This window comes from Carcharodon carcharias, chromosome 1 (genome assembly GCF_017639515.1).
Source record: "Carcharodon carcharias isolate sCarCar2 chromosome 1, sCarCar2.pri, whole genome shotgun sequence".
In the NCBI taxonomy this organism is placed as follows: Eukaryota; Metazoa; Chordata; class Chondrichthyes; order Lamniformes; family Lamnidae; genus Carcharodon; species Carcharodon carcharias.
Genome location: NC_054467.1, coordinates 213,066,445 through 213,091,022, shown reverse-complemented (window position 1 = coordinate 213,091,022; position 24,578 = coordinate 213,066,445). Strand labels below are relative to the sequence as shown.

The window sequence follows — 24,578 nt, the reverse complement described above, 5'->3', positions numbered from 1 at the left end:
CTGTCGAATACAGTCCCCCCCCCCACCCCACCCCGCGGTGAGCCTTGTGTGGAGAACCCGCCAAGCAACCTCTGTCACTGCATGAAGAAAATACAGGAAGGAAAGACAATGTAAACCAGGAGGCAGAATGTAAATGTTATAAAGGGTAAAATAGAACTGCTTAATCGATAGGTTAGCCCTCAGTTTCAAAGTAATTGTTTGCTGATTGCTATATTAATAAGCTCGAAAAATTCGCAAAGGGCACCTTCCAAAGGCTGAAGGTACAAAGCGGGTCAGTCAGGATCTGAGGGGAAAATGAGGCTGCCCTCATTGAGCTGGGGCCAACTCTGAGGAACGGGTCCACCCTAAAACATTCACCCTTTTTGTTCTTCTCCTTGGGCTCCTGGTTGACCTGTTGTGTATTTTCTGTTTTAGCTGCAGAGAATTGTTTACTGTGTGAGTTGACTCAAGATGGGGTGATTCAGGAGTAAATTTATAACATCAGAATTACTCAGACAGGTAAATCTGGAAACCGGTGAACGGTTATCTCCACCGGGAAAAAAAAAACAGGAGGGGGAAAGCTCATAAAATATTAGAAAATAATAAAACACAAATCACCGGATATCTGGGAATTGCGCGATTTCCCGACACTCAACTGATTAAAGTTCAATTTTAAAATGATTTCTTGGCAGATTTGGACGGGAGACAATGGTCGTTCAGATTCATGCTGTAATGACTTCCGAAAATTGTTACTATATTAAGTATGGAGAATATCTTTGTGCGATTAAAGTCGCCACCAATGTGGGATTTCACACGATTACGTGTACGAAAGGAACTTTCACATTATCTGCGCTGTTTAAATGAGCCATAATTTAAACATCGGTACAATGCGGCTGAAAAGATGTAGACGACCCGGGAATAATGAATGAAAAACAAAATAGAAACAAGCAAGCGGGTGGGGGGAGATGGTGGTTAATAATGAGGCAATTAAAAACACAAGGGAAGGGTTAACAGAATTTTAAGAAAAGGACCAAGGCACGGGGGGTGGGGGGAATGTGTGACAACTAAGGTATAAAAATCAAAATTAAAGAATAAAGCACCATTCATGGTCCAAGATATTTTCCAGGAAATCGAAATGAGAGAACCAGACAGGCTGGATGGCCTTCCTCTGAACTCCCGCAGGGTTTGGTTTAAAGTGGGATGGACGAAGCTCTCCGCTTTGTTTGGGTTTCGCTGCAGGTGATGGTAAATGATAAAATCTCTGGCCATAAGTTATTGGGGTAAATAAACGGCGAATGACCCAGGATTCCTTATCAGCACTGTCTCCAGAATGTGGGCAGAGGGACTGGCTTATCGCTAGCAGTCCGAAAGAGTGTTTAATAGATATAGCCTGTTTTTTTTTACACGAGTTGAGCACCTGTTAACAATATTATATGCAAGGATCTTTAGTGGCTGTTTACTGTGGATTTAATAAAGGACATTGGACCAAAAATGTACACAGCACTTGTGTTTTTCCACCGCCTTCTTTCATCACGGTAGGAAGATCTCGATCAATTTGTGAATTTCCCCTTTAGAAGCCAATGTGCTGGGAGATACAACTCAGAATAAATCACTCCAAAATACAGATGGATGATAACGTGACCCTTGATTTATATATACTATTCAGAAATGTTCACGTAAGCGATCGTCAGCTAAGTTAATTTTGTCAGCTACCCGCGATTTCGTCATAGTTTCATATAAATTGCACCCACACTTGAAGGGGAAGCAGAGACCATCTATTGTAAGTGAAGAGTGGGGGGAAAAACAGCTTCTGAACCATTCCAGGCAGTTTCAGTGCAAGAGGGTCAGAAAGGGAGGGCGATTCGTGTGCTACTAGGGTGAGATGGGGTCTGAATTTATTTTATGGAAACACCGTTTGCTCTTTTCTCTGATAGTCTTAAGTATTACAAGTTCTAAGGTCCACTATGGGCTCGCAGCTCCTGTTGAAAATCAAGGCAGTTTGACGAAGATGCTCCCCAGGGGCAGTCACTGGGCGGTGGGTGAGTATTGACTTTCAATGGTGCAGCTCTGCTTGTCATTAACGTGTGAAAATGTACTCGGTTCGAGAAATGAGCCGTTCATTCAAGAGGCAAACCAGGCATTGAATTCCCTTATTGTCTCCGCAGTCGTTATCATTTCACGTCTTTTTCTCCATTGAATGTGGGACTGGGTAAATTATTACAGGAGTATTCCACCCCCCTGCCCCACCGTCTCACATGTCGCTGGATCGGACTCGTCACCTGAATTTTATTATAAGTGCAAAGCGCGATTTTTGAAAAAGGCATTTTTTAAATTTCAAGACAAACGGATGGCGCTTTATTCCGGGTGTGTTCATTTGTTTGTCTGCTGTCTCTCATCTGGGAGAACTATGTCCCTTTTTGCACCCTTGTGAGCAGATTTGCCTCCCCGCTGATTGCTGGGATGGATGCTTGCTTGTTTTTGGCGCCCGGTCGTACAGCACGTTGCATCTACAGGTATGTTTAACCGAGCGCTTTCTGTGTTATTTTTTTCCAAACGAGTGCAAAGGATTGGGGCGAATAATGAAATTCGGAGGTGTCGTTAGTGAAAGGTTTAATCGGGCCACAGGCCGCCTGAGGACATGAAGATCCAACAGGTTGAATAATCCTGTGATTCTATCTGGTCCAACCTGTTACACAGCAGGCAATGCTATGTTCTACCTACTTCCTTCTCTGGCAGCTCTTAGTCTAATTTGTTTGTCCTTCCTTCAGAATAAAGAACATTGAAACAAATATTCTCGAGTAAATTGGAGGCTGTGGTTTCTTTTAGGCGTTGTTGTACTCTATACATTTCTTTCCCTCTCTAAGATTCAATTATTCAGTTTGCAGTCAATATTTATCCTCTATAGCTGCTATTGCGCTAATGCAAAAGTGTGACCAAGTACGATGGTAATTTGTGTCTGTAAAACGAGAACACGGGATAGAAGCGGAACCGTCCACAGGTCGTTGGAAAGTAGCATACCTTTGCTATGGTAACTCAGGCTTTGCTAGTGAGACAACTGGACCCAACCATCGCCCGCATGTCAACAAACTCAGCTATCTAATTATCCGTGTAAAATTTATTTGGAAAGCCTCGCTTTTTCCTCTATTTCCTGCATCCACGCCAAACTTCCTAAGCCTAAAGGCTGTCAGCAGAGTAGTTCGCAATCTTAAACGTGCAAATGATGTAATTCTGCTTCATCGGTTACATGAATTACACATATTTTGCACATTATCACAATCGATTTTGACCTGTTCCTAAAGAGCTTCACAATTGCACCCCACTATTACAGGGTTTTTTGTTTGGTGATCGTCTTGCGCCACCTTTTGTTAATGCTTGTAATGACAGATCGAGCTGTTAACCGCAGTGAGAGGTTTACAGGATCGGTCAATAGCGCTATTGAGATCCCATAGAGTCCTTTTTGTGGAACTCGACGTCAAAAAAGTATCACTACTGACCCTCTTTTTCAATCAAGCAAGTCTGTAGATTCCATCGGCGGAGAAGAAAAGAGTTGACGTTTCGAGTCCTCATGACCCTTCGACAGAACTTCAAGTTCTGTCGAAGGCTCATGAGGACTCGAAACGTCAACTCTTTTCTCCGCCGATGCTGCCAGACCTGCTGAGTTTTTCCAGGTAATTCTGTTTTTGTTTTGGATTTCCAGCATCCGCAGTTTTTTTGTTTTTAAGTCTGTAGATTCTCTCGGCGACATTGTGAATTGTGTCTCATTAACAGCATTTCTGTGCTGTCTGTGTCCAGTACGGGCTGGATTTACACGAATTTACTCTGCTTAATATTTGGTTTTTCTATTTTTTGCTACAGTTCTTAATTGTATTAATTATACCCATAATCAATACCAGCAAAATAGACCGGCTGGTTATTTATCTTGTAAGGTAACAGCAGTGATTGCGCTTCAAAAGTAATGTATCTGCTGTGAAGCACTTTGGAACCAGCTGAAGGTGAGAAAAGGTGCTTTGCAAATGCAAAATCTTTCTTACAAACCAATGGGGGAACCTACGCCAGCCTGCATCAGACATTCTGAATACAGATGTGGTAGAGCTGTCAACCAATGAACACACTGCTTCATTGTTACCTCTTCTGCATAGTATGTTATCTTGATTCAATGCTAGAAAATTTACAATGGCATTCAGCAGTCTTTGTATTTGGACTGTATTTGTTGAACTCCAATGATGTGCTAGTATGCTAGGCCAAAAAATTGCTATTCTTGAGCAAAATGGATACAGCCCTGTATTGCCAGTATTGAATTTTTGTAAAACAAAAACAGAATTACCTGGAAAAACTCAGGTCTGGCAGCATCGGCAGAGAAGAAAAGAGTTGACGTTTCGAGTCCTCATGACCCTTCAAAAGAACTTGAGTGAGTCCAAGAAAGAGTTGAAATATAAGCTTTTCTTTTTTGAATTTTTGTAATTGTTTCAGAGCCCAAGATGTGCAGAAAATGATAGTTCCCACTTTACTGTAAAGGACCATCTACCAACAAAACAGCTGCAGACATCAAGGAAGAAGTTCCCCTTTTGTTGCAGTGTTTCAGCTGGTTGCTTGTAACTAGAAAAAAAATGCAATTTTGCCTCATATGTAGAAGGAAAAGTGGGGTTAAAAATGACTCAGAAATGAGGAGAATTGTAAATAAAAAGAGGAAATGCCAGAAATCTGCAGCAGGCAATTCTGATGAAGGGTTACAGCTAAGACATAAACCTTTCTTTCAATGCTGATTGACTGCTGTGCATTCTAAGAAGCAAGAACTGCCTTATATAATTTGTTGTTATATGTTAGCGACTTGTAAGTTGTTGTCAGAGCCCATAGCCTTTGTTAAAGCCAATACCTTCTGGCATTTCTTGATAGTATGTGGGGTGAATAGAATTGGCTTAAAACTGACCTGGGGACCACAGGAAGAGGTCGAGATGGATCATTTGCTTGGCATTTCTGGCTGAAGATGGTTGCAATTGCTTCAGCAATTGCTTCATCAAGTGATGTGAGAGCGACAACCCTTCGTTTTAAGGCAGCATTTGAGCAAATGTGGCACTGAGAAGCCTGAACAAAATTTAAGTCAATGGGAATTGGGGAAACATTCTCCGCTGTTCGGAGTTATACCTAACACAAAGGAAGATGGTAGTGGTTGTTGGAAACCATTCATCTCAGTCCCAGGACACAGCCAAGGGAGTTTCTCAAGACCTAGGCCCAATCATCTTCAGTTGCGTCATCAATTACATGCCCTCCATAAGTTTAGAAGGAGGGACATTCGGTGATGATTGGACAGTGTTCAGTACTGTTCTCCACTCCTCAGATGCTGAAGCAGTCTTTGCCCAAAGGCAGTAAGACCTGTACTTCAGGCATGGGATGTTATGTGGTCAGTAACACATCTGCCAGGCAATGACCATCTCCAACAAGAGAAAATCTGAGCACCTCCCCATGACATTCAACTGCAATACCATCGCTATCAACATCCTGGGGGTTTGCCATTGGCTAGGAATTTAATTGGTTCAGCCATTCAGTATGAATACTATAACAGCAGAGCAGAGGCTAGGAATTCTGTGCTAGGTAACTTTGTTCTGACTCCCCAAATCCTATATGCCATTTACAAGGCACATTCACTTATCTGAATGAAAGCAGCTCCAATAACACTGAAGAAGCTTGACACCATACAGTACTGAGCAGCCCATTTGAATGGCAGCCCATCCACCATTTTAAACGTTCACGCCCTCCACTACCAGCGCACAGTGGCAGCGGTTTTCTCCCCTTTATCTACAAAATGCAATTCAGCAACTCACTAAGGCTCCTTTGAGAGCTCCTTCCAAACCTGCAAACTCTACAGCCTAAAAAAACAAGAGTAATGGGCACATGGGAACACGACCACCTGCAAGTTCCCCACCAAGTCACACACCATCCTGACTTTGAAATATATTGCTGTTCCCTCACTGTCACTGGGTCAAAATCCTGGAACTCCCTTCCTATCAGCACTGTGGGTGTACCTACACCACATGGACTGCAATCGTTCAAGGAGTTGGCTCACCAGCAGCTTCTCAAAGACAATTAATGCTGGCTATGCTAGTGATGTTCACATAGCACGATTGAATAAAAAAAAGTTGATTTCTGGGTGCTTGGGATTCTTTCAGTAGACTTCTTAGTAGTTCTTTGGTAGGAATTGGGCAATTAAGATTTAAGTAAAACTGCCACAATTTGTCCTTTATTTGTTTATAATGGAGTGAAGCATGGTTAGGATTTTAAAAATACCTATTGCTTTCGTAGCTAATAGTGTTTAACTCTGTTTAAAGAATTGAAGCCACAGAGTTTTAGGGTCCTCTTGACAGCATTGTCAACTACTTTTGGATTCCATTTTTGACAATAAAGATATTAAGCTGTCAGTAAAGGCACTGTTATACCTATCATGCTAGCTTGATTGTGATGTCTTTTTGGTGGGGCTGGAAAAAGACTGCAAGATGCCTCAACAGCTAAGTGATCGACTGCAAAGGTTAATCTAGTACTTTAAAATTTTAAATACCCACCATAAGAAACCTGGATGCCTGAAATGCATTTCTGTCAATAAGCATTGCTTGAATGAAAATAATGTGAAATATGTTGTGTAATATATTCTCATTATTTGTTATTGGTCTTAATATGTCACCCATGTTAATGTAAACGTATCCTATGTCCCATGCTTCTGGTGAAAGATCCTGAAGCCAAAGTAATTCTACTTAGAAAAAAAATTCTGATTATCATGCTTATAGCTTCAAGTTTAAGTATAAATCTCCTTGTTTTTTTAAAGGTCACTTGATGGGGAAAAAAAGCATTGACGATGGCCTTTATGGCTATGCCAACAGTGACAACATGGTGCATCCAGTTCTGTCAGAAAAAGCTAAGCAGCCAGAAGGTGATCTGCAATGGGCTGAGATAGCAAAGAATTTCTTAAGCTTGTTGGAGGAAGCAAAATCCAGAAAGGTCCAGCAAACAAGGGAACATTTTCCAATATTTAACAAGAAACCATGGCAGACAACCAACGAAGACTCCAAAGGGGTAAGTATACAAAACCCCACTTTTTTTTTAAATGGAGAATTTTCCTGAAGGATTAGTTAGAGAATGTGTAACTAATCATAAAGAGCAATATGTCACTAGTTCAGTTCCTGATAATCGTGAGTTGGGTAATTGCCACTGTAGATAGTGGGACACAAGAGCTGCACTCAGCCTTCCTGAATTAGGGAACGTCATCTAGGATTTTTGTTCCTGACTGCGATGTATTGATTCCTCTAGAAAGGCCACATCAGGTAGAGGACCTGCTCGGCTATGATGCACCTTGTGTGGGAATAGCAGATCAACAACCAATATATAGTTTAGACGTGAAAAACAGCTATTTTGCTAGGTGATGGAGAATGGACTGCGTCCATAGAAGTATTTACTTCCATTGGAAGGAAATGGAGAATATTGGAGGAAGTAAAAAATATTCGATTTAGATGTTGTCAGGTATGATTTCCTATGATGTGCTCTATAGGAATTATATCTATGCAATGTATAACAACAACAGACAACAACTATTTGCATTTATAGAATTCCTTTAACTGAGTAAAACTTTTCAAGATGCTCCACAGGAGTATTAGCAAACAAAATTTGACAACAAACCACATAAGCAGGTATTTAGCTAGGTGAACAAATCTTGTTCAAGGAGGTGAGTTTTAAGAAGCACCTCAAGGTGGAAAGAGAGTTAGAGAGGCAGGAAGGTTTGGGGAAGGAATTCCAGAGCTTCGACCCTTGACGGCCGTCACTGGTGGAGTGATTAAAATCAGATGCGCAAGAGACCAAATTTGGAGGACTGCTGATCACAGATCGCAAAGGTTTGTAGGGCTACAGGAAGTTGCAGAGATAGGGAGGGGCAAGGCCATTTCAGATGAGAAAAAGGAGAATATTCAAACCTCAATAAAGCTAAATACTGTTTCCCTGCTGGTTCAAGAAAATACTTAAATCTTTTTTGAAAATCACAGAGGGTGTAGGAAATGGCAGGAGCTTGTGGCACAATAGTACACTCTGAAAGGGGAAAAGCACTGATGAAAAGAAATAATAAAAACAATCATTTTTTTTGTATCCTCTCACTGTAACTTCAGTGGAAAATTGGTGGAACTGTTTATCTCGTTCACTGGGGTTTTTGCTAATCTTGTCAAAGTTATGGTGGGATGGCAGGGAAGGGAACCCCTGCAGAAATTCTACCCCTATGTATTTCAATTCTTAAACACAAGCATTGAGGCTGACATTCCTGAGTTGAGGGAGATTAGAATTGTGGCATACTCAGCTGTTGAAATGTAGGCCCATATAAAATGTTATCTGAAATCCAATTGTGTAAAAACAAGTTTAAGAAGCAAACTGTTCCAGCACAACTACAACACTGGCATCTACCTAGCAATGTGAAAAACTGCTCAGGTATATCCTGTGCACAAAAAGCAGGGCAAATCCAACCCCGTCAATTACCACCCCATCAGTCTACTCTCGATCATTAGCAAAGTTATGGAATGGATTGTCGGCAGTGCTAGCAAGTGACACTTACTCACCAATAACCTGCTCACTGACGTTCAGTTTGGGTTCCGCCAGGGCCATTCAGCTCCTGGCTTCATTACTGCCTTGGTTCAAAACACAGACAAGAGAGCTGAACTCCCGAGGTGAGGTGAGAGTAACTGCCCTTGACATAAAGGCTGCATTTGACCGAATGTGGCATGAAGGGGCCCCAGCAAAGCTGGAGTCAATGGAAATCAGGGGGAAAACTCTCCATTGGATGGAGTCATACCTAGCACAAAGGCATACGGTTGTGGTTGTTTGAGATCAATCATGTCAATCCCAGGACATCACTGCAGGAATTCCTCAGGGTAGTGTCTAGACATAATCATCTTTAGCTGCTTCATCAATGGCCTTCTCTCCATCATAAGGTCAGAAGTGGGGATGTTTGCTGATGATTGCACAATGTTCAGCACCATTCACGGTTCCTCAGATACTGAAGCAGCTTGTGCCCATATTCAGCAAGACATGGGCAACATTAAGGCTTGGGCTGATAAGTGGCAAAAAACATGCACGCCAGACAAGTGCCAAGCAATGACCATCTCCAGCAAGAGAGAATCCAACTATCTTTCCTTGACATTCAATGGCATTACCATCACTGAATCCCACACTATCATCATCCTGGGGGTCACCATTGACTAGAAACTGAACTGGAGCAGCTATATAAATACTGTGGGGGCAGGAAGAGGTCAGAGGCTGGGAATTCTGTGGCAATTAACTCATCTCCTGAATCCCAATGCCTTGACTACCATCTACAAGGCACAAATCAGGAGTGTGATGGAATACTCTCCACTTGCCTGGATGAGTACAGCTCCAACAACACTCAGAAACTCAACACCATACAGGACAAAGCAGCCCACTTGATTGGAACCCCATCCACCATCTTCAACATTCACTCCCTCCACCACCAACACACAGTAGCAGCAGTGCGTACAATCTACAAATGCACTGCATTTGTACAAAGGCTCCATCGACAGCACCTTCCAAACCCGTGACCTCTCCCACCAAGAAGGATAAAGACTGTAGACGCATGGGAACACCACCACCTGCAAGTTCCCCTCCAAGTCACACACAATCCTGACTTGGAAATGTATCGCCATTCCTTCACTGTTGCTGGGTTACAATTCTGGAACTCCCTCCCTAACAGCACTGTAGATGTACCCACACCACATGCAAGAACACATGAAATAGGAGCAGGAGTACATCATATTGAACATCGAGCCTGCTCTTCCATTCAATACAAACATGGCTGATCTTGGGCTTCAACTCCATTTTCGTGCCTGCTCCTCATAACCCTTAATTCCCTGAGAGACCAAAAATCTGTCCAACCCAGTCTTAAATATATTTAACGACGGAGCATCCATGACCCTCTGGGGTCGAGAATTCCAAAGATTCACAATCCTTTGAGTGAAGCAATTTCTCCTCATCTCAGCCCTAAATGATCAGCCCTTTATCCTGAGATTGTGCCCCCATATTTTAGATTCCCTGACCAGTGGAATCAATCTCTCAGCATCTACCTTATCAAGCCCCCTCAGAATTTTGTGGGTTTCAATGAGATTGCCTCTCATTCTTCTAAACTCCAGAGAATATAGGCCCAACTTACTCAACCTCTCATCATAGGACAACCCCCTCAACCCAGGGACAAATCTGGCGAACCTTTGCTGTACCACCTTCAATGCAAGTATATTATATGGTACATGGACTGCAGCAGTTCAAGAAGGTAGCAGTGCAAGGGCAAGCAGGGATGGGCAATAAATGCTGGCCTAGCCAACAACGCCCACATCCCATGAAAGAATAAAAGAACCCAAACACCCCCACCTGGCACATCAAGGTGCTGCCCTGATAATTACATCCAGTGTGTTCTTATAAGCTTTTTAAAAATTCTTTCATGGGATGTGAGCATTGCTGGCAAGACCAGCATTTGTTGTCCACCCCAAACTGCCCTTGAAAAACCATCTTCTTGAACCATTGCAGTCCGTATGGTGTAGGTAAACCAACAGTGCTGATAAATATTCAGAAGAATTCTTAGCTGCTGATGTCGGCAACAGTTCTTTATTAAGTCCTCAAGAAGAACCGCAGGCAAAAAATAATTGATCCTTGCTGAGACTGTGCATTTTTCTCATAGAATCATAAATTGGTTACAATAAAGAAAGAGGCCAACTGGCCCATCATGTGCATGTCAGCTCTCTGCAAGAGCAAGTCAGCTAGTCTCAACACCCATGCCCTTATCATACAATTTTTTTCTCTTCAGGCAATTTTACAATTCCCTTTTGAAAGCCATAATTGAATCTGCCCCCACCACACACTCAGGCAGTGCATTCCAGATCCTAACCACTCACTGCATAACTAAGTTTTTCCTCAGGTTGCCTTTGGTTCTTTTGCCATTCACCCTCTGGTTCTTTGTCCTTCTGCCAATGCGAATAGTTTCTCCCTGCCTAATCTGTTCAGACCCCACATGATTTTGAACACCTCTATCAAATCTCCTCTTAACCTTCTCTTCTCCACCAGCTTCTCCAATCTATCCATGCAACTGAACTTCCTCATCCCTGGAACCATTCTCGTAAATCTTTTCTGGACTGGTTCTAATGCCTTCTAATCCTTCCTAAAGTGTGGTGTCCACAATCAGACATGAAATTCAGGTTGAGGCTAAACCACTGTTTTATAAAGATTCACCATTATTTTCTTGGTTGTATAATCTATGCCCTTACTTCTAAAACCCAGGATCCCATATGCTTTATTTACTTTCTCAACCTTCAACCATTTGGTGTATAAATAGCCCAAGGTCCCTCAGCTCTGACACTCGCTTTACAACTGTATAGTTTATTTTATAAAGCCTCTCCTCATTCTTCCTACCAAAATGAATCACTTTACACTTCTCTGAATTAAATTTCATCTGCTACTGTCCATCCATTCCACCAGCCCATGTCCTCCTGAAGTTTAACACTATCCACCTCACAGTTCACAACACTTCCAAGATTTGTGTCACCTGCAAATTTTGAAGTTGTGCCCTGTCCACCCAAGTATATGTGATTAATATAAATCAATAAAAGCAGTGGTCCTAATAACAAGCTTTGGTAAACGCCATTGTATACCTTCCTGCATGCAGACTGAAAAACAACTACTCTCTTGTTTGCTGTCACTTCCCTTTTATTCCACAGGCTTTTACTTTGCTGGCAAGATTGTAATGTGATACTTTATCAAATTTCTTTTGGAAGCCCATACACACCACATCAACAGCATTACACTCATCAATGATCTCTGTGATTTTCCTTTAACTAATCCATGCTCGCGTTCATGAATGAATCCACATTTGTCCAAGTGACTGTTAATTTTGTCTCGGATTATCATTTTTAAAAGATTTCCCACCACCTGAGGTTAAACTGACTGGCCTGTAGTTTCTGGGCTCATCCTTGCAACCTTTTGCAAACGAGGGGATAATAATTGGAATTCTCCAGTCCTTGGCACCACCCCTTTACCTAAAGTGGTTTAGAAGCTTGAAGCCAATGCCTCTACAATTTCCACTCTTACGTCCCCTAGCATCCTTGGATGCATCTCATCCAATTCTGGGGACTTATCAATTTTAAGTACAGCCAGCCGAGCTAATGCCTCCTCTTAATCAATTTTTAGCCCATACAGTGAGTTAACTGCCTCTTCTTCAACATTGACACCATCTTCTTCATCAACACCTCAGCTATACACCCCCTGCCTCCATGCCCAAACTTCCTTTTACTGCCTTTTTACTATTTACTATTTATTGCTTTTACTATGTAACTCTTCTGCTTTTTAGAATTTGTTTTAGCTCCAGTTTCTTTGGTCCTTCCCTGGTTGCTCTACTTTCTCTCCTTGCCTTTGGGATGAGTACCCAGGCCGGACTGCCTTCCCTGAATATGATAATAACCTGATCCCAATATTTTGGTGAGAGCAAAAGGAATTCCACTTCATTATACTTCCTCTAGAATGTTGGACCCCTTTAATCTAACACAGGCTGAATGGAAAAAAGTTCTTTTTTCTGAGCAAAAGAGAGAGGTCAAAGACAAAAACTTAGAACTGGTACAATACAACTGAATGTTAAGGGATCTATTTTCCTCCAGTCATAGAGTTCCTTCCTTTATTTTATTTTATTCTAGTATTTTTGTTAAAATAAGGGAGCAGAGAACAATGTTGCCTTTTATGATCTCCTTAAATAATGAACATAAGGACATAAGAAATAGGAGCAGGATTAAGCCATTTGGTCCATCAAGCCTGCCCCACCATTCAATAAGATCATGGCTGATCTGCCCCAGGCCTCAACTCCTCTTTCATGCCAGCTCCTCATAGCCCTTAACTCCCCAATATTTCAAAATTCTATCTACCTCTTCTTTAAATACTTTCAGTGATCTAATCTTCACAACTCTCTGAGGTAGAGAATTCTAGGCATTCACTACCCTCTGAGAGAAGAAATTCTTTTGCATCTTAGTTTTAAAGGAGTGCCTCCTTACTCTATAACTATATCCCCTAGTTCTAGATTCCCCCACCAGTGGAAACATCTTCTCAGCATCTACTCTGTCAAGCCCCCTCAGAATCTTGTACATTTCAATAAGATCACTCCTCATTCTTCTAAACTCTAATGAATAAAGGCCTGTTTAGCCATTCTTGATAAATCAACTCCTTCATCCCAGGAATCAGCCCATTGAATCTCTTTTGAACAGCTTCCAATGCCAGTATATCCTTTCTTAAATACGGGGACCAAAACTGTGCACAGTACTCTAGGTGCGGCCTCACCAACACCCTGTACAGTTGTAACAAGACTTCCCTATTTTTAAACTCCAACCCCCTAGAAATACAGGCCAAAATTCCATTTGCCTTCTTAATTACTTGCTGCACTTGCATGCTAACTTTTTGTGTTTCATGCACAAGAATATCCAGATCCCTCTTTGCTGTAATTTTTTGGAGTTTCTCTCCATTTAAGTTGTAGTCTGCCTTTTGATTCTTCCTTCCAAAGTGCAAGACCTCACACTTTCCTACATTAAACTCCATCTGCCAGGTTTTTGCCCACTCACTCAACTATATCCCCTTGCAGATTCCTTACAACATGCCTTCCCACCTATTTTTGTATCATCAGCAAATTTGGATACATTACATTCTACCCCCCCCCCCCCCTCCAAGTCATTAATATAAGTAGTAAATAATTGAGGTCCTGGGATTGATCTTTGTGGCACTCCATTAGTTACATCTTTCCAACCTGAAAACAGACCCATTAAACCTGACTCTCTGTCTTGTGTGCGTTAACCAATCCTCAATCCATGAACCAATCCTCAATCCATGAAAGTCCATCCAAGAAAATAGACAGGCATAAAGTAAAAAATCTCAAATGGTAAATAATAAAAAGGGTATTTCAGTTATGCTAGTTATAAAATTGGAATGGTGAAAATTGAGAGGGGGGGAACTGGGCAGAATAGTGGGTTAGAACTCTTTCTTCAGTTCTAGGGTTCAGATTTAGCTCTGGATGATAGGATAAATATGGCTCCCTGAAGTCTATAAAGATGTAATTGAAATGAGTGTCAGTCTCAGTTTGGTTCATATTGAGCAAAATCTGGTTATACCTCTACACGTTTGGCAGTTTCATTGGGACACACTACATGGATAATGATAGCTATCATTACCTCTCTGTCACTGTGTCCGATTTTTGATGTTGCTTGATATCAGTAAATCACCAGAACTGGATGAGGTGCATCTGAAGATATTAAGAGAAGTAAGGAAGGAATTGCAAAGGACTGGCCTTAATCTTCCAATTCTCCTAAGATGCAGGGATGGTGCCAGAGGACTGGAGGATTCCAATTGTTATCCTCTTGTTCACAAAAAGATGCAAGGTTAAGCCAGCAACCACAGTCAGTCAGTTTAATCCCCGTTGGTGGAGAAGCTTTTTAAAAAAAACAATAAACCGAGACAAAATTAACAGCCATTTGGATAAAGGTTGCAGGGTTACATAGGGCTACCAAGTATTCTATGGTTGAGGCTTGTTGTGATTTTATTCCTACATTATTTTTCAAGCTACTGACATGCTGGCTTTGGTTAAGAATTTTAAAATATAGACCACGGTGGACCAAAAGCCAATGCAAGTCAGCAAGCACAGAGATGATAGGTGACTAGGGCTTGATGCAGGTTAGGATAAAAGCAGTAGGGTTCTAATTGAGCTCAGTGTTATGGAAGGTGGAACGTTGAAGGCCAACCAGGAGAACATAGAAATATTGAACAGGAGTAGGGCAGTTAGCCCCTTGAGCCCGTACTGCCAATCAATACTGCTGATCTGCAACTTAACTCCACATACATTGGACCACTGGAAAAGCAGAAAAGCTGAGGCAGGACCAGTGGTAGGTGATGGTGCTGAGGTGAAATTGGGCAGTCTTTGTGATGGAAAGGGATCGGAATCTCATCTAACGGTGAGGTTGCAAAGAGTCTAGTTCAGCCTGAAGCAGTGGCCGTGGTGAGGGAGGGAATTGGTGGTGAGGGAATGGAATGTCTAGTGGTTGAACAAATGTGTATCTGAGATGGATTCAATTATGGATCATATTAAGGCCAATTGTCTCATCATCCACCAAGAAATATGGAACCTAGTAGCCCTCATATCTTTCATCAACATGCTGCCCCTCCACAACTTCATCTGAAGACACAGTGTCAGTTTCCACTTGTACTCTGACAATGCTCAGCTCTACCTCACACCACCTCTCTCAACCCCTCCACTGTCTAACTGGTCAGACTGCGTACCCAATATCTAGTACTGGACGAACAGAAATTTCCTATAACCAAACATAGGAAGATCAAGAGTATTGTTTTCAGTCTCCAGCGCAAACTCTGTTTCCTAGCCACTGGCTTCAACCATTGCCCTGGCAACTATCTAAGACTGAACCAGGCTGTTCATAACATACTTAATTCCAAGGTGAGCTCCAGCAACATAGCCATGCCAACATTAAGGCTGCCTATTTCTACCTCCATAACAACGCCCAATTCTACCCCTGCCTTAGCATGCCCACTGCTGAAACCCTCATCCATGCATTTCTTACCTTTAGGCTTGCCTACTCCAACCTTCTCTTATCTGGCTTCCCATGTTTCAAACTCTATACATTTGAGGTTATTCAAAACTCTGTTGCCCTAGTCCTAACTCACACCAAGTCCCATGCACCTATCACGCTTGTGCTCACTGACTTACATTGGCTCCTGGATAAGCTATGCCCCGATTTTAAAACTCTCATTCTTGTTTTCAAATCCTTTGCCCTTCTCGAGCTCTGTAATCTCTTCCAGCCTTCTCCACATTGAGACATCTTAGCTCATCCAACTCTGGTCCCTTGAGCATTCTCAATTTTAATTGCTCCACCATTGGCGGCTGTGCCTTCAGCTGCCAAGTCCCTAAGCTCTGGCAGTCCCTTTCTAAAACTTTCCATCTCTCTACTTCTCGCTCCTCCATTAAGACACTCCTTAGAACCACAATTTTTGAGCAGGTTTTTGGTCATCTGTTCTATTATCTCCTTGTGTGGCACTAAGTCAAATTTTGCTTGATAATAATTTTGGTAGTGAAGAGCCTTGGGACTTTTTTTTAATATTAAAGTCACCGCCTAAGTAAAAGTTGTTGCAGAATGGTCATTTAAGGAATAATTTATTTTGGAATTGGTAATGGTGAGGATCTGGTGTTAACTATGCACAAAATCATTAGAATCAATTACCAGGGATTGGATTCCAGTTTCAGTGTAGGAATGAAAGATGATTCTAAATATGCAGTATTGTTTGAGCAAGAATCTGGCTTCGGACATGAGTGGTTATATCTGTTGACAAACTGGCAACCGTTTATGCTCAAGAGTCATAAATTGTCATTACATTTCACAAGCATCCATGGTCTTTGTAGCAATCTTTCATCTCTTACAGATTTTGCAATTTCTGAGTTGTTTAATATTAGTTACAGTGTCTTAAGGGAGTAGACGTTAAATGAAGCTGTATTTATCCTGATTATAATTTCTTTCAGTTGAAGCTGTAACACAGACACTGTTTATTCCAAGCATGAGGTGGCAAACCTTCACAAATTGAAGACCTTTTTTGGACAAATGTATCTCTCAAGAATGAAGAAGGACCCATGAAGACAGTTTTCTGTCCACCATCCTTTGATGGTCTAACTACTTGTTAGATAACATTGCAAAAGTTCAAGGGAATGATTTCCCAGAGGTTACAGAGAGGTTACTTTGTAAATTTACTGGGATTTCTGTGCTTCTTTTGGCAAAGCTATAGCAGAAGAGCAGTAGAACATCCACAAAAATTTGTCATGATCCCTGTAGAGACAGATAACTTTAAAAAGAAATTTGAACTTCTAGTGAATGGCCAAAAGGTTCACACAACAAGATTTCAAGTTTTCAGACCTTTACTGTAAGCCACAATCTAAAAGGAACATTGACTAAACCTATTCCAGTGGGCAACTTATACCCTAAACTAAAGAAAAGATCTCCCATTTAGCATTTTGAATGACCGGTTATACTTTACTTCATCCCTTAAATGGACACTTCATTTTCCAGGACCCAGCCCAAAGTGATTCTTAGCACCATTTTCCTTTTCCAGCCAAATAACATATAATCCCCGACTTTCACAGTGTGGGTTACCATGGAGACCACCCCCATTCCACCCCCCATCCCCCAACAAACAACAATGCAAATCTAGGCAAACTTGGTCTCTTCTGAGTGCGAGCTCCATCCGCATTTGTGTGGTGAACAATAGTCTTGCTGCCTCTGTCTCTCTCTGCCTTCTCTCTCGCTCCCTTAGATTTTTACATACTGTCCATGCCTATGAGGTTCACTGATATTTTTAGGAAAATCTGCAACCCGACACTGCATTGCTCCCTCTTGACTCCTGCTCTCTTAAAGCCCATCTCCATGAGAATGTGAATCATATGGGCTGAGGCAGAAATGCTAATTAGCTATCTTTAGGCACCCCTCCCCAACCCCTCACTCCCCACAGCTCCATTCTATCTTGGAATTAAATAATATACCTATTTACAAAACCTAACATTCCTAACACCTTCACGGGACTTGGAAACTAACAGTCTGTCCACTGTCAACACAGCTGCTCTGGTGTGAATATCATGCACCTTCTTTCCAGTAAAACAACCAGGGCTACCTTGTAACCTTTCACATCCAAGCCACCCAAACCTGTTGTCAGGCAGAATCCAGAATATATAATCCCACTCAATCCTCCAGTTTACTTTAAGTTAGAGACACATTCCCAAAACATATAAAACTTTGCACATTTGTGACAAATTCACTCCCCAAAAATCCGGTACTCCAATGCTTCATTCTTGTACTCAAAAACCTCACTTCTATGACTCTCATTCCGTATTGTCAGCCAAAGTGATTTAGACCTTGGTCAGGCCAAACATACCTAATGCAATGCTGCAGTGTGCAACATTTAACCTAAGCATCTATTAACTGGTAATGCTTCATATTTAGTCAAAGATCTATTGCAACATTGTCTAAAAAAAAGTTGGATTGCACAAATACATTGAGAAATTCAGGCAAAAGGGGAGGGAATCATATTGCCTGATTAATTTCCAGCATGAAAGATTCTACCATCATCTCTCTCAAGATACAAACCTCATAACACTTTAGATATCCATAATTATAAACTAAACTCCAAAGAGTTTTGGAGAATAGTTAAATCTGATGGCATAACTTCAGAACAATGGACTAATATCACATGCACTTGTGCCAATTGGAGTTTCTAACAGTATATTTAATGAAAGTCTGAAAGTTAATCTCAATTCTCAAAATCTCCATCAAAATGCATAAAATTGTCCAAAAATAATGACTTAAAAAAATTCTTTGTTTGGGGGTGTCACTGGCAATACTGGCATTTATTGCCCATCCTTAGAGCCCTGATTTTTTTTACAATTTAATGGTGTGCTAGGCAGCTTTAGAGGCCTGTTAAGAGCCAGCTACATTGATGTAGAACTGGAGTTATATATAAGCCAGGCCTGCTAAGTACATCAGGTTCACTTCCCTCAATGTCTGGCTCAAAGTCAGGTCAGTACGTTTTAAAAAAATCTGATCTCATTGGTAAATTGGGCTCTTGGAATATATTATTTAGGTTGTTGAACCATATGCAGACTTCCTTAATCAGTCATGACAAATATGTGTCTATCTTTTCACAGTACCTAAACAGCTTGTTCCACAGATAATGTCTTCAAAAATGATTTTACTCCATTTGCTAACAACTATAGTGCCTATGGAGTAGTCAACTCTATCAAAAAGCGATTGAAGATAATTAGATAGTGGACAGTAAGACCTTTACTTGTTTGCATCACCACTTCAAACATTCATTGCCCCCATCACCATGGCTACAGTGTGTACAAGATGCAGCAACTCAGCAAGGTTCCTTTGACAACACCAGCCAAACCCACAATCTCTATCACCTATAAGGAAAAGGCAGGTGCATGGGAACACCACCATCTGCAAGTTCCCCATCAAGTCACACACTATCCTGACTTGGAAATTTATAACGGTCCTTCGTCACGCTGGGTCAGAACCGTGGAACTCCCTCCCAAACAGCATTGTGGCTGTACCCACACCACACGGATTGCAGCTGTTCAAGAAGTTTGCCTTCTGAATAATGGATGGGCAATAAGTGCCTTGCCAGGAACAACCACATCTCACAAATTAACAAAAAAATAAAAGATTTGCAATCTTGAGCACAAAGAAAACCTGTCAGTAACTCCTTTGGGAAGATTGATCATGATCTTAGCTATCCACCTCTACCTGATATGAGTACCTGGCTGTCTTTAGTTAGAATTCTTTGACTTGACATGTAAGCTACACAGGGGAAAAAGTGGAACAGGCAGACTGGCTGGTTGCATATGAATCCTCAAGAAAGCTTAGCTTGTTTGTCACAATTGATTATTTAGTTTTCCTGCATACCTCTATCCAGCTAATTGACCTACTTCAACGGAAACCTACCGCTCACTTCTGAACTACAGTCCAAAGCCAAGAGACAAGTAGATTGCATAAGGTTGATCTATTCCACCACCTCTGGCCTTAAGGAGATGTGACTGAGCATAGCTAAAGATGCTACGGAGTAAGGCAGAAATACAGAAACAACACCCACTACAGCACAACATTGAATCTTACTCTAAAAAGGTTAACCTGGAATAAAAGCAGTCGAGTTTTATTCACTTCTTATTCCTGGGAACTCTCTTTCAGATAGTTGCTGAGAGCCTAATTGTTGTTCAAGTGCAGAGCTAATGATTTGCTGAACTTGATTTGTAGAATCATATTAGCTATGAGAAATATTTGACTTTACTGTGAGCAATCGGTATCATTAGTCAATATCTTAGCAACCAGCAAGGTCAAATTTGGGAGGTCTACCCTTTAAAAAAAGCTGTCTTTAGTTGTTCTTCCCTTTAAAAAAGCTGTCTTCGGTTGTATGACAATGTTATGCTGCCTAATCTATTTTACATTTTAAATGTACACATCTGAAAAAGATCAGAAAGAGAAAATAGATGGTCCATTGAGCCTGTCACATCCCAGCAGAGTACAATTTACACCCATACCAACATGTCCACCTTCAATTACTTCTCTCCTTTGCCCCCAACCTGACATGCAATATCCTGGGAGAGGTGAAAAATCAGAAAAAAATACTTGTGGCACTCGAATAGGGATTTCTGGTCTAATTAATTGTTACCTTTGTGAGGTAACATTACAAGTCAATGTAAATCTAAATTTTATTGATAATAAGAGCATATATGATTTTTTAAAAATGCTTTCAGCCTGTCTATAGTGGCTTTGGCCGTTGGCTGGTGCTGTGGAATGAACTGTGATTTCTTCCTTTGTTCTGGACACTAAGGTAAGTAAGTTGTTTTTCAGTATTTTTTTACATTTTTTCTCCCTTTCCTATCTGGCTAGGTTCTCCTGTGTTCTTCCCACTTGTACCCCCCACTTTGTGCTTACTGTACCATTCTGGATCCTTTCTATTGACATGTCTGCAGAACTGGTTTCAAATTTGACAATCGCGTTCGCAGACTCCCCACAAACTGTTTCTTGGTACAGATGAGCTGTCATGGTGTAAAAGCCATTTATCTAATGGTAATGGTAGGCAGATAATAACAACAACTTATATTTATATAGCACCTACATTGTAATAAAATGTCCCAAGGCCATTCAGAGGAGCTTTGTAAGACAAAATATCAAGCCAGATATCAGGTCAGATGACCAAAAGCTTGGTCAAAGACGTAGGTTTTAAGGAGTGTCTTGAAGGAGGAAAGTGAGGTAGAGATGGAGAGGTGTACGGAAGGAATTCCAGAGCAGGGCCGAAGCAACTAAAAGCGCAGTCATCAGCGGTGGAGCAGTTAGAATCAGGAATGTTCAAGTGACTGAAATAGGATGAAGGTTAAATAAAGCAAAATATGACAGGTGCTGGAAATTTTTGAATTCAATTGTTATATTTAATACATATTTTGTGAATCCACTGTACAGATTTGTTGTATCGTGGTTGTGGGAGATGTACGTCTGTACATATCTTGGCATCAATACATGTTTGAGGATTGAAGCAATTCATTTTGGCTCTCTGAATGCTACTAGTTTCAATCTATCTAGCGTTTTGAGGGCTATTTTATTTTGCAATTTCTTTACATTCTCATCTTTCATTAACTTTTCTATTCTTGTCATTGTCATGTGATTATTTTATAGGCAGGAATTCAGGTTACAAGATTGTTTCTCTGCTATATTAGATGCCTGTGTAAATTTTCTGTTTGGCCACGAGGTGGAGCAGTTTACTATGGGGAAAAACCTGAGTTTCTCCCTTCGTCTTACCAGAGAACCGTAAAGAGCCAATGTGCTATTGGAGAGTACAGAAGAGTCAATATTTGCTATTTTTGCCTTCTTTTTGCTAGATTTAGTAACTGAATAATAAGTGTTAGAAGGACAAAATAATAAGATATTCATCTTGTTGCTTTTAAGCAGTCCGCAATTAATGGGCAATGTTTCTTTTTTGACAGATGGTGGATTATCTTCTGCAATTGATGAACCTGAAGGACGAAACCCCAAGTTGAATACATGATATCAATCCTGCCAGAAATAAATCTAAAGAGACTATTATGTTTTTTTCCTCCAAGTGTTTAGCTGTACCAAATATCAGACAAAATTGTTTTTTGTTTTAAAATAACTGAATGTTCTTGTACCTCTGAACATTAACTAAATGATTTTCACACAGCAGATTATGTTTTGATGTTTTTAATGTAAATAAGCATTGTTAGGGAAGGTCTTCCAATATAATGATCATAATTTTACTATTTTGGTGTTTTATAATCATTCACCTTTTGGGTTGCCGCTACATTATGAATTCTAAAAATAAAATCTTAACCCATATCATATTAGTTTCTAGAGTTACAATAATTAAAGCCATTTAGAAATGGATGATAAGCAATAATATCTGTTACAATCAGATGAATTCACGTATGCACATTCTGAAAGTGCACCATTTGTAAGGTGCTACCAATGATTTTTCCAGGTGCATTGTAGATGATGATGGGCATTTAATTTCATGCAAAAGGAGGAGTAGTGGACTGCTTATTTCTCTAGAATTGATTGTCATCTCTCTGGCTGGATCCAGAGCTCTTACTATTGCCTAATATTTAGCTGTGAGAATTTCATTGCAAACAGTACACTTGAGACATTGAGGCCTGCCAATGCGCATAAACATGGTTAAAATTCATCTATCACAGGGGACAGAAAGTGGCTCTAATAGTGCCAGCTTAACTCAGTGTTTTGATGTTTGATGTCTGCTGATAGTCAGAGAGTAATGGAGTCAAGCTCCCTCCAGGAGTTGAGTACATGACCTGGGCTGAAAATTCAGTGCAGTACTGGAGTAATGCAGCATTGCTGAAGATGCTGATAACTGAGGCCTTGTCTCCATGATTAGGTAAATGATAAATAAGAACATGATTTGAAGAAGAGCAGGGAATGCTCCTGCTGTTCTGGTCAACATCTATTCCTTTGCAAACAACCCACCAATGGATTAAATAGTCATTCATCTCATTTCTGTTTGTGGGATATTGCTGTGTGTGAATGGCTGCTGTGATTAATGATATAATAACAGTGAATAGCTCCATTGCCTGTAAAGTACCTTGTTATGCTTCTGAGAGATATTAAATTCTGGGGTGGATAGCGTGGCTCCTGATCACCTGCAGAGGATAGGGGTAAACCCACATTGAAATTCAACCTGCTACAAAGCTAAAGACCCCAAAATTTGACTGGGCCATTTATTGCACTGATATTTCCTTCAGCTAGACTTGAACCACCAACCCTCTCTAGCATTGATTCTGCCCTCAAATGTGGGGTCTGTTCAGTTAAGTGTCCATTGGTGTTTCAGTAGTATAACTGCACTATAAAACATGAATGGTTTTCTGAAAATTAATTAAGAAGCCAGGCATGGCTGAAGATTGCAGCAACAAGCTGGGGGAACAGGAGGTAACTGGGATGATGTTTGGAATAGTGAGTTGACTGTTAGGTAGATGTAGCAATTGGCTTGTGAGATTTTGCACCATTTTTGCAGCATGTCTTAAGGGAAGAACTTAATAGAGCCACCCAAAATAAGAATCTGGTTAATGCAAGCAGGTGGAAAGTAGAACATAAGACCAATTTACAAACAATTCCTTTCTTCACTTTAAGAAGGGAATATATTTCTTACATCAGCTGCTCACTATCACTTGGGAAACTTCCCTCAATTGCCCAACTCAATCTCACCAGCACCTCTCTTGGCCCCTCCACTGTCCCTAAATTGTCAGACTACTTGTCAGAAATCCAGTACTGGATGAGCAGAAATTTTGTCCAACTAAATATTGGGAAGACCAAAGCCATTGCCTTTGGACCCGGCCATGAACTCTGTTCCCCAGCCACCGACTTCAACCCTCTCCTTGGCAACTATCTGAAGCCAAACCAGGCTATTTTTTTATTCATGGGTGTCAGGGGCTAGGCCAGGATTTTTATTGCCCATCCCTAATTGCCCTTGAAAAGGTAGTGGTGAGCCACCTTCTTGAACTGTCGCAGTCCAAGTGGTTTGGAACCTTGGTGTCATATTTGACACTCAGATGAACTTTTGACCACGTATCTGTGCCATTACTAAGACCAGCTATTTCCACCTATGTAACTGTGCACAACTCCACCATGCCTCAGCTCAATTGCTGCTGAAACCTTTGTTACCTCTGGATTTGGTTATTCCAATGCAGCCCTGGCCGACCTTCATTGGTTTACCCTCCGTAAACCTGAGGTCAATTAAAATTCATTATCTGTGAGCTTGCAAAGCTACATTGCCTCTGGTTAAGCAATGCCTTGAACCCTATAACCCTATGAGACCTCTGTGCTCTTCCAGTTCTAGCTTCTTGAGCATTCCCTGATTTTAATCATTCCATTATTGGCGGCCATGCCTTCAGCTGCCAATGCCCTAAACTCTGAGACTCCATTCCTAAATATCTCCACCTTTATTCATCACTTTCCTCCTTTAAGAAGCTCCTTACAACCTACCTTTTTGACCCAGCTTTTGGTTATCCACCCTAATATCCACTTGTGTGGCCCAGTGTCAAATTTTCTTTGATAACTCACCTCTAAAGTGCCTTGGACATTTAGTTATATTAGGGGTGCTAATAAATATTGTTTTTGTTGTGGCTAGCTTTCATGTAATTCACCCATTTTTTTCAGAAGAAACTTGTGCACAATGCCTGTGAAAGGCAGGAGACCCGAGGGTGCATTCCAAATATCAGAGTTCACTCATAAAAGGAGTTTACTATGGAGTTAAGGGGAGAGCGGTGGGAGAGTGTAGGTTAGTGTGTGCGTACCTACAGAATTGACAGCAAAGTAGCACACAGCCATCATTTTCCACATCCTTAATCCTAAAGTGGCTTTTCCTCACCCATTCTTAGTTTATTCACTCCTTTACTGCAGATCCATCACAGTAACGGGAGGCGTTAATAGGGTGATGGAGAGGAAGAGAAAATTCCTCCTTTGTGGACTAAGGTA

The 24,578-nt window shown here is 41.1% G+C and overlaps 1 protein-coding gene across 2 annotated transcripts; it reads left to right on the top strand.

The window, feature by feature from the left end:
• Window positions 1–1,760: 1,760 nt before the first annotated feature.
• On the top strand, window positions 1,761–21,935 carry LOC121283783 (gastrin-releasing peptide). 2 transcript variants are annotated; one of them, XM_041198497.1, is made up of 3 exons: window positions 1,761–2,018; window positions 6,794–7,041; window positions 21,563–21,935. In XM_041198497.1, the coding sequence occupies exons 1-3, from the start codon at window positions 1,862–1,864 to the stop codon at window positions 21,614–21,616; spliced, it is 459 nt and encodes a 152-aa protein (XP_041054431.1). In that variant the 5' UTR covers window positions 1,761–1,861; the 3' UTR covers window positions 21,617–21,935. The 2 variants fall into 2 exon arrangements, with proteins under 2 accessions (XP_041054431.1, XP_041054438.1); XM_041198504.1 differs by lacking the exon at window positions 1,761–2,018 and adding an exon at window positions 2,401–2,492.
• The last annotated feature ends 2,643 nt before the right edge of the window (window positions 21,936–24,578 follow it).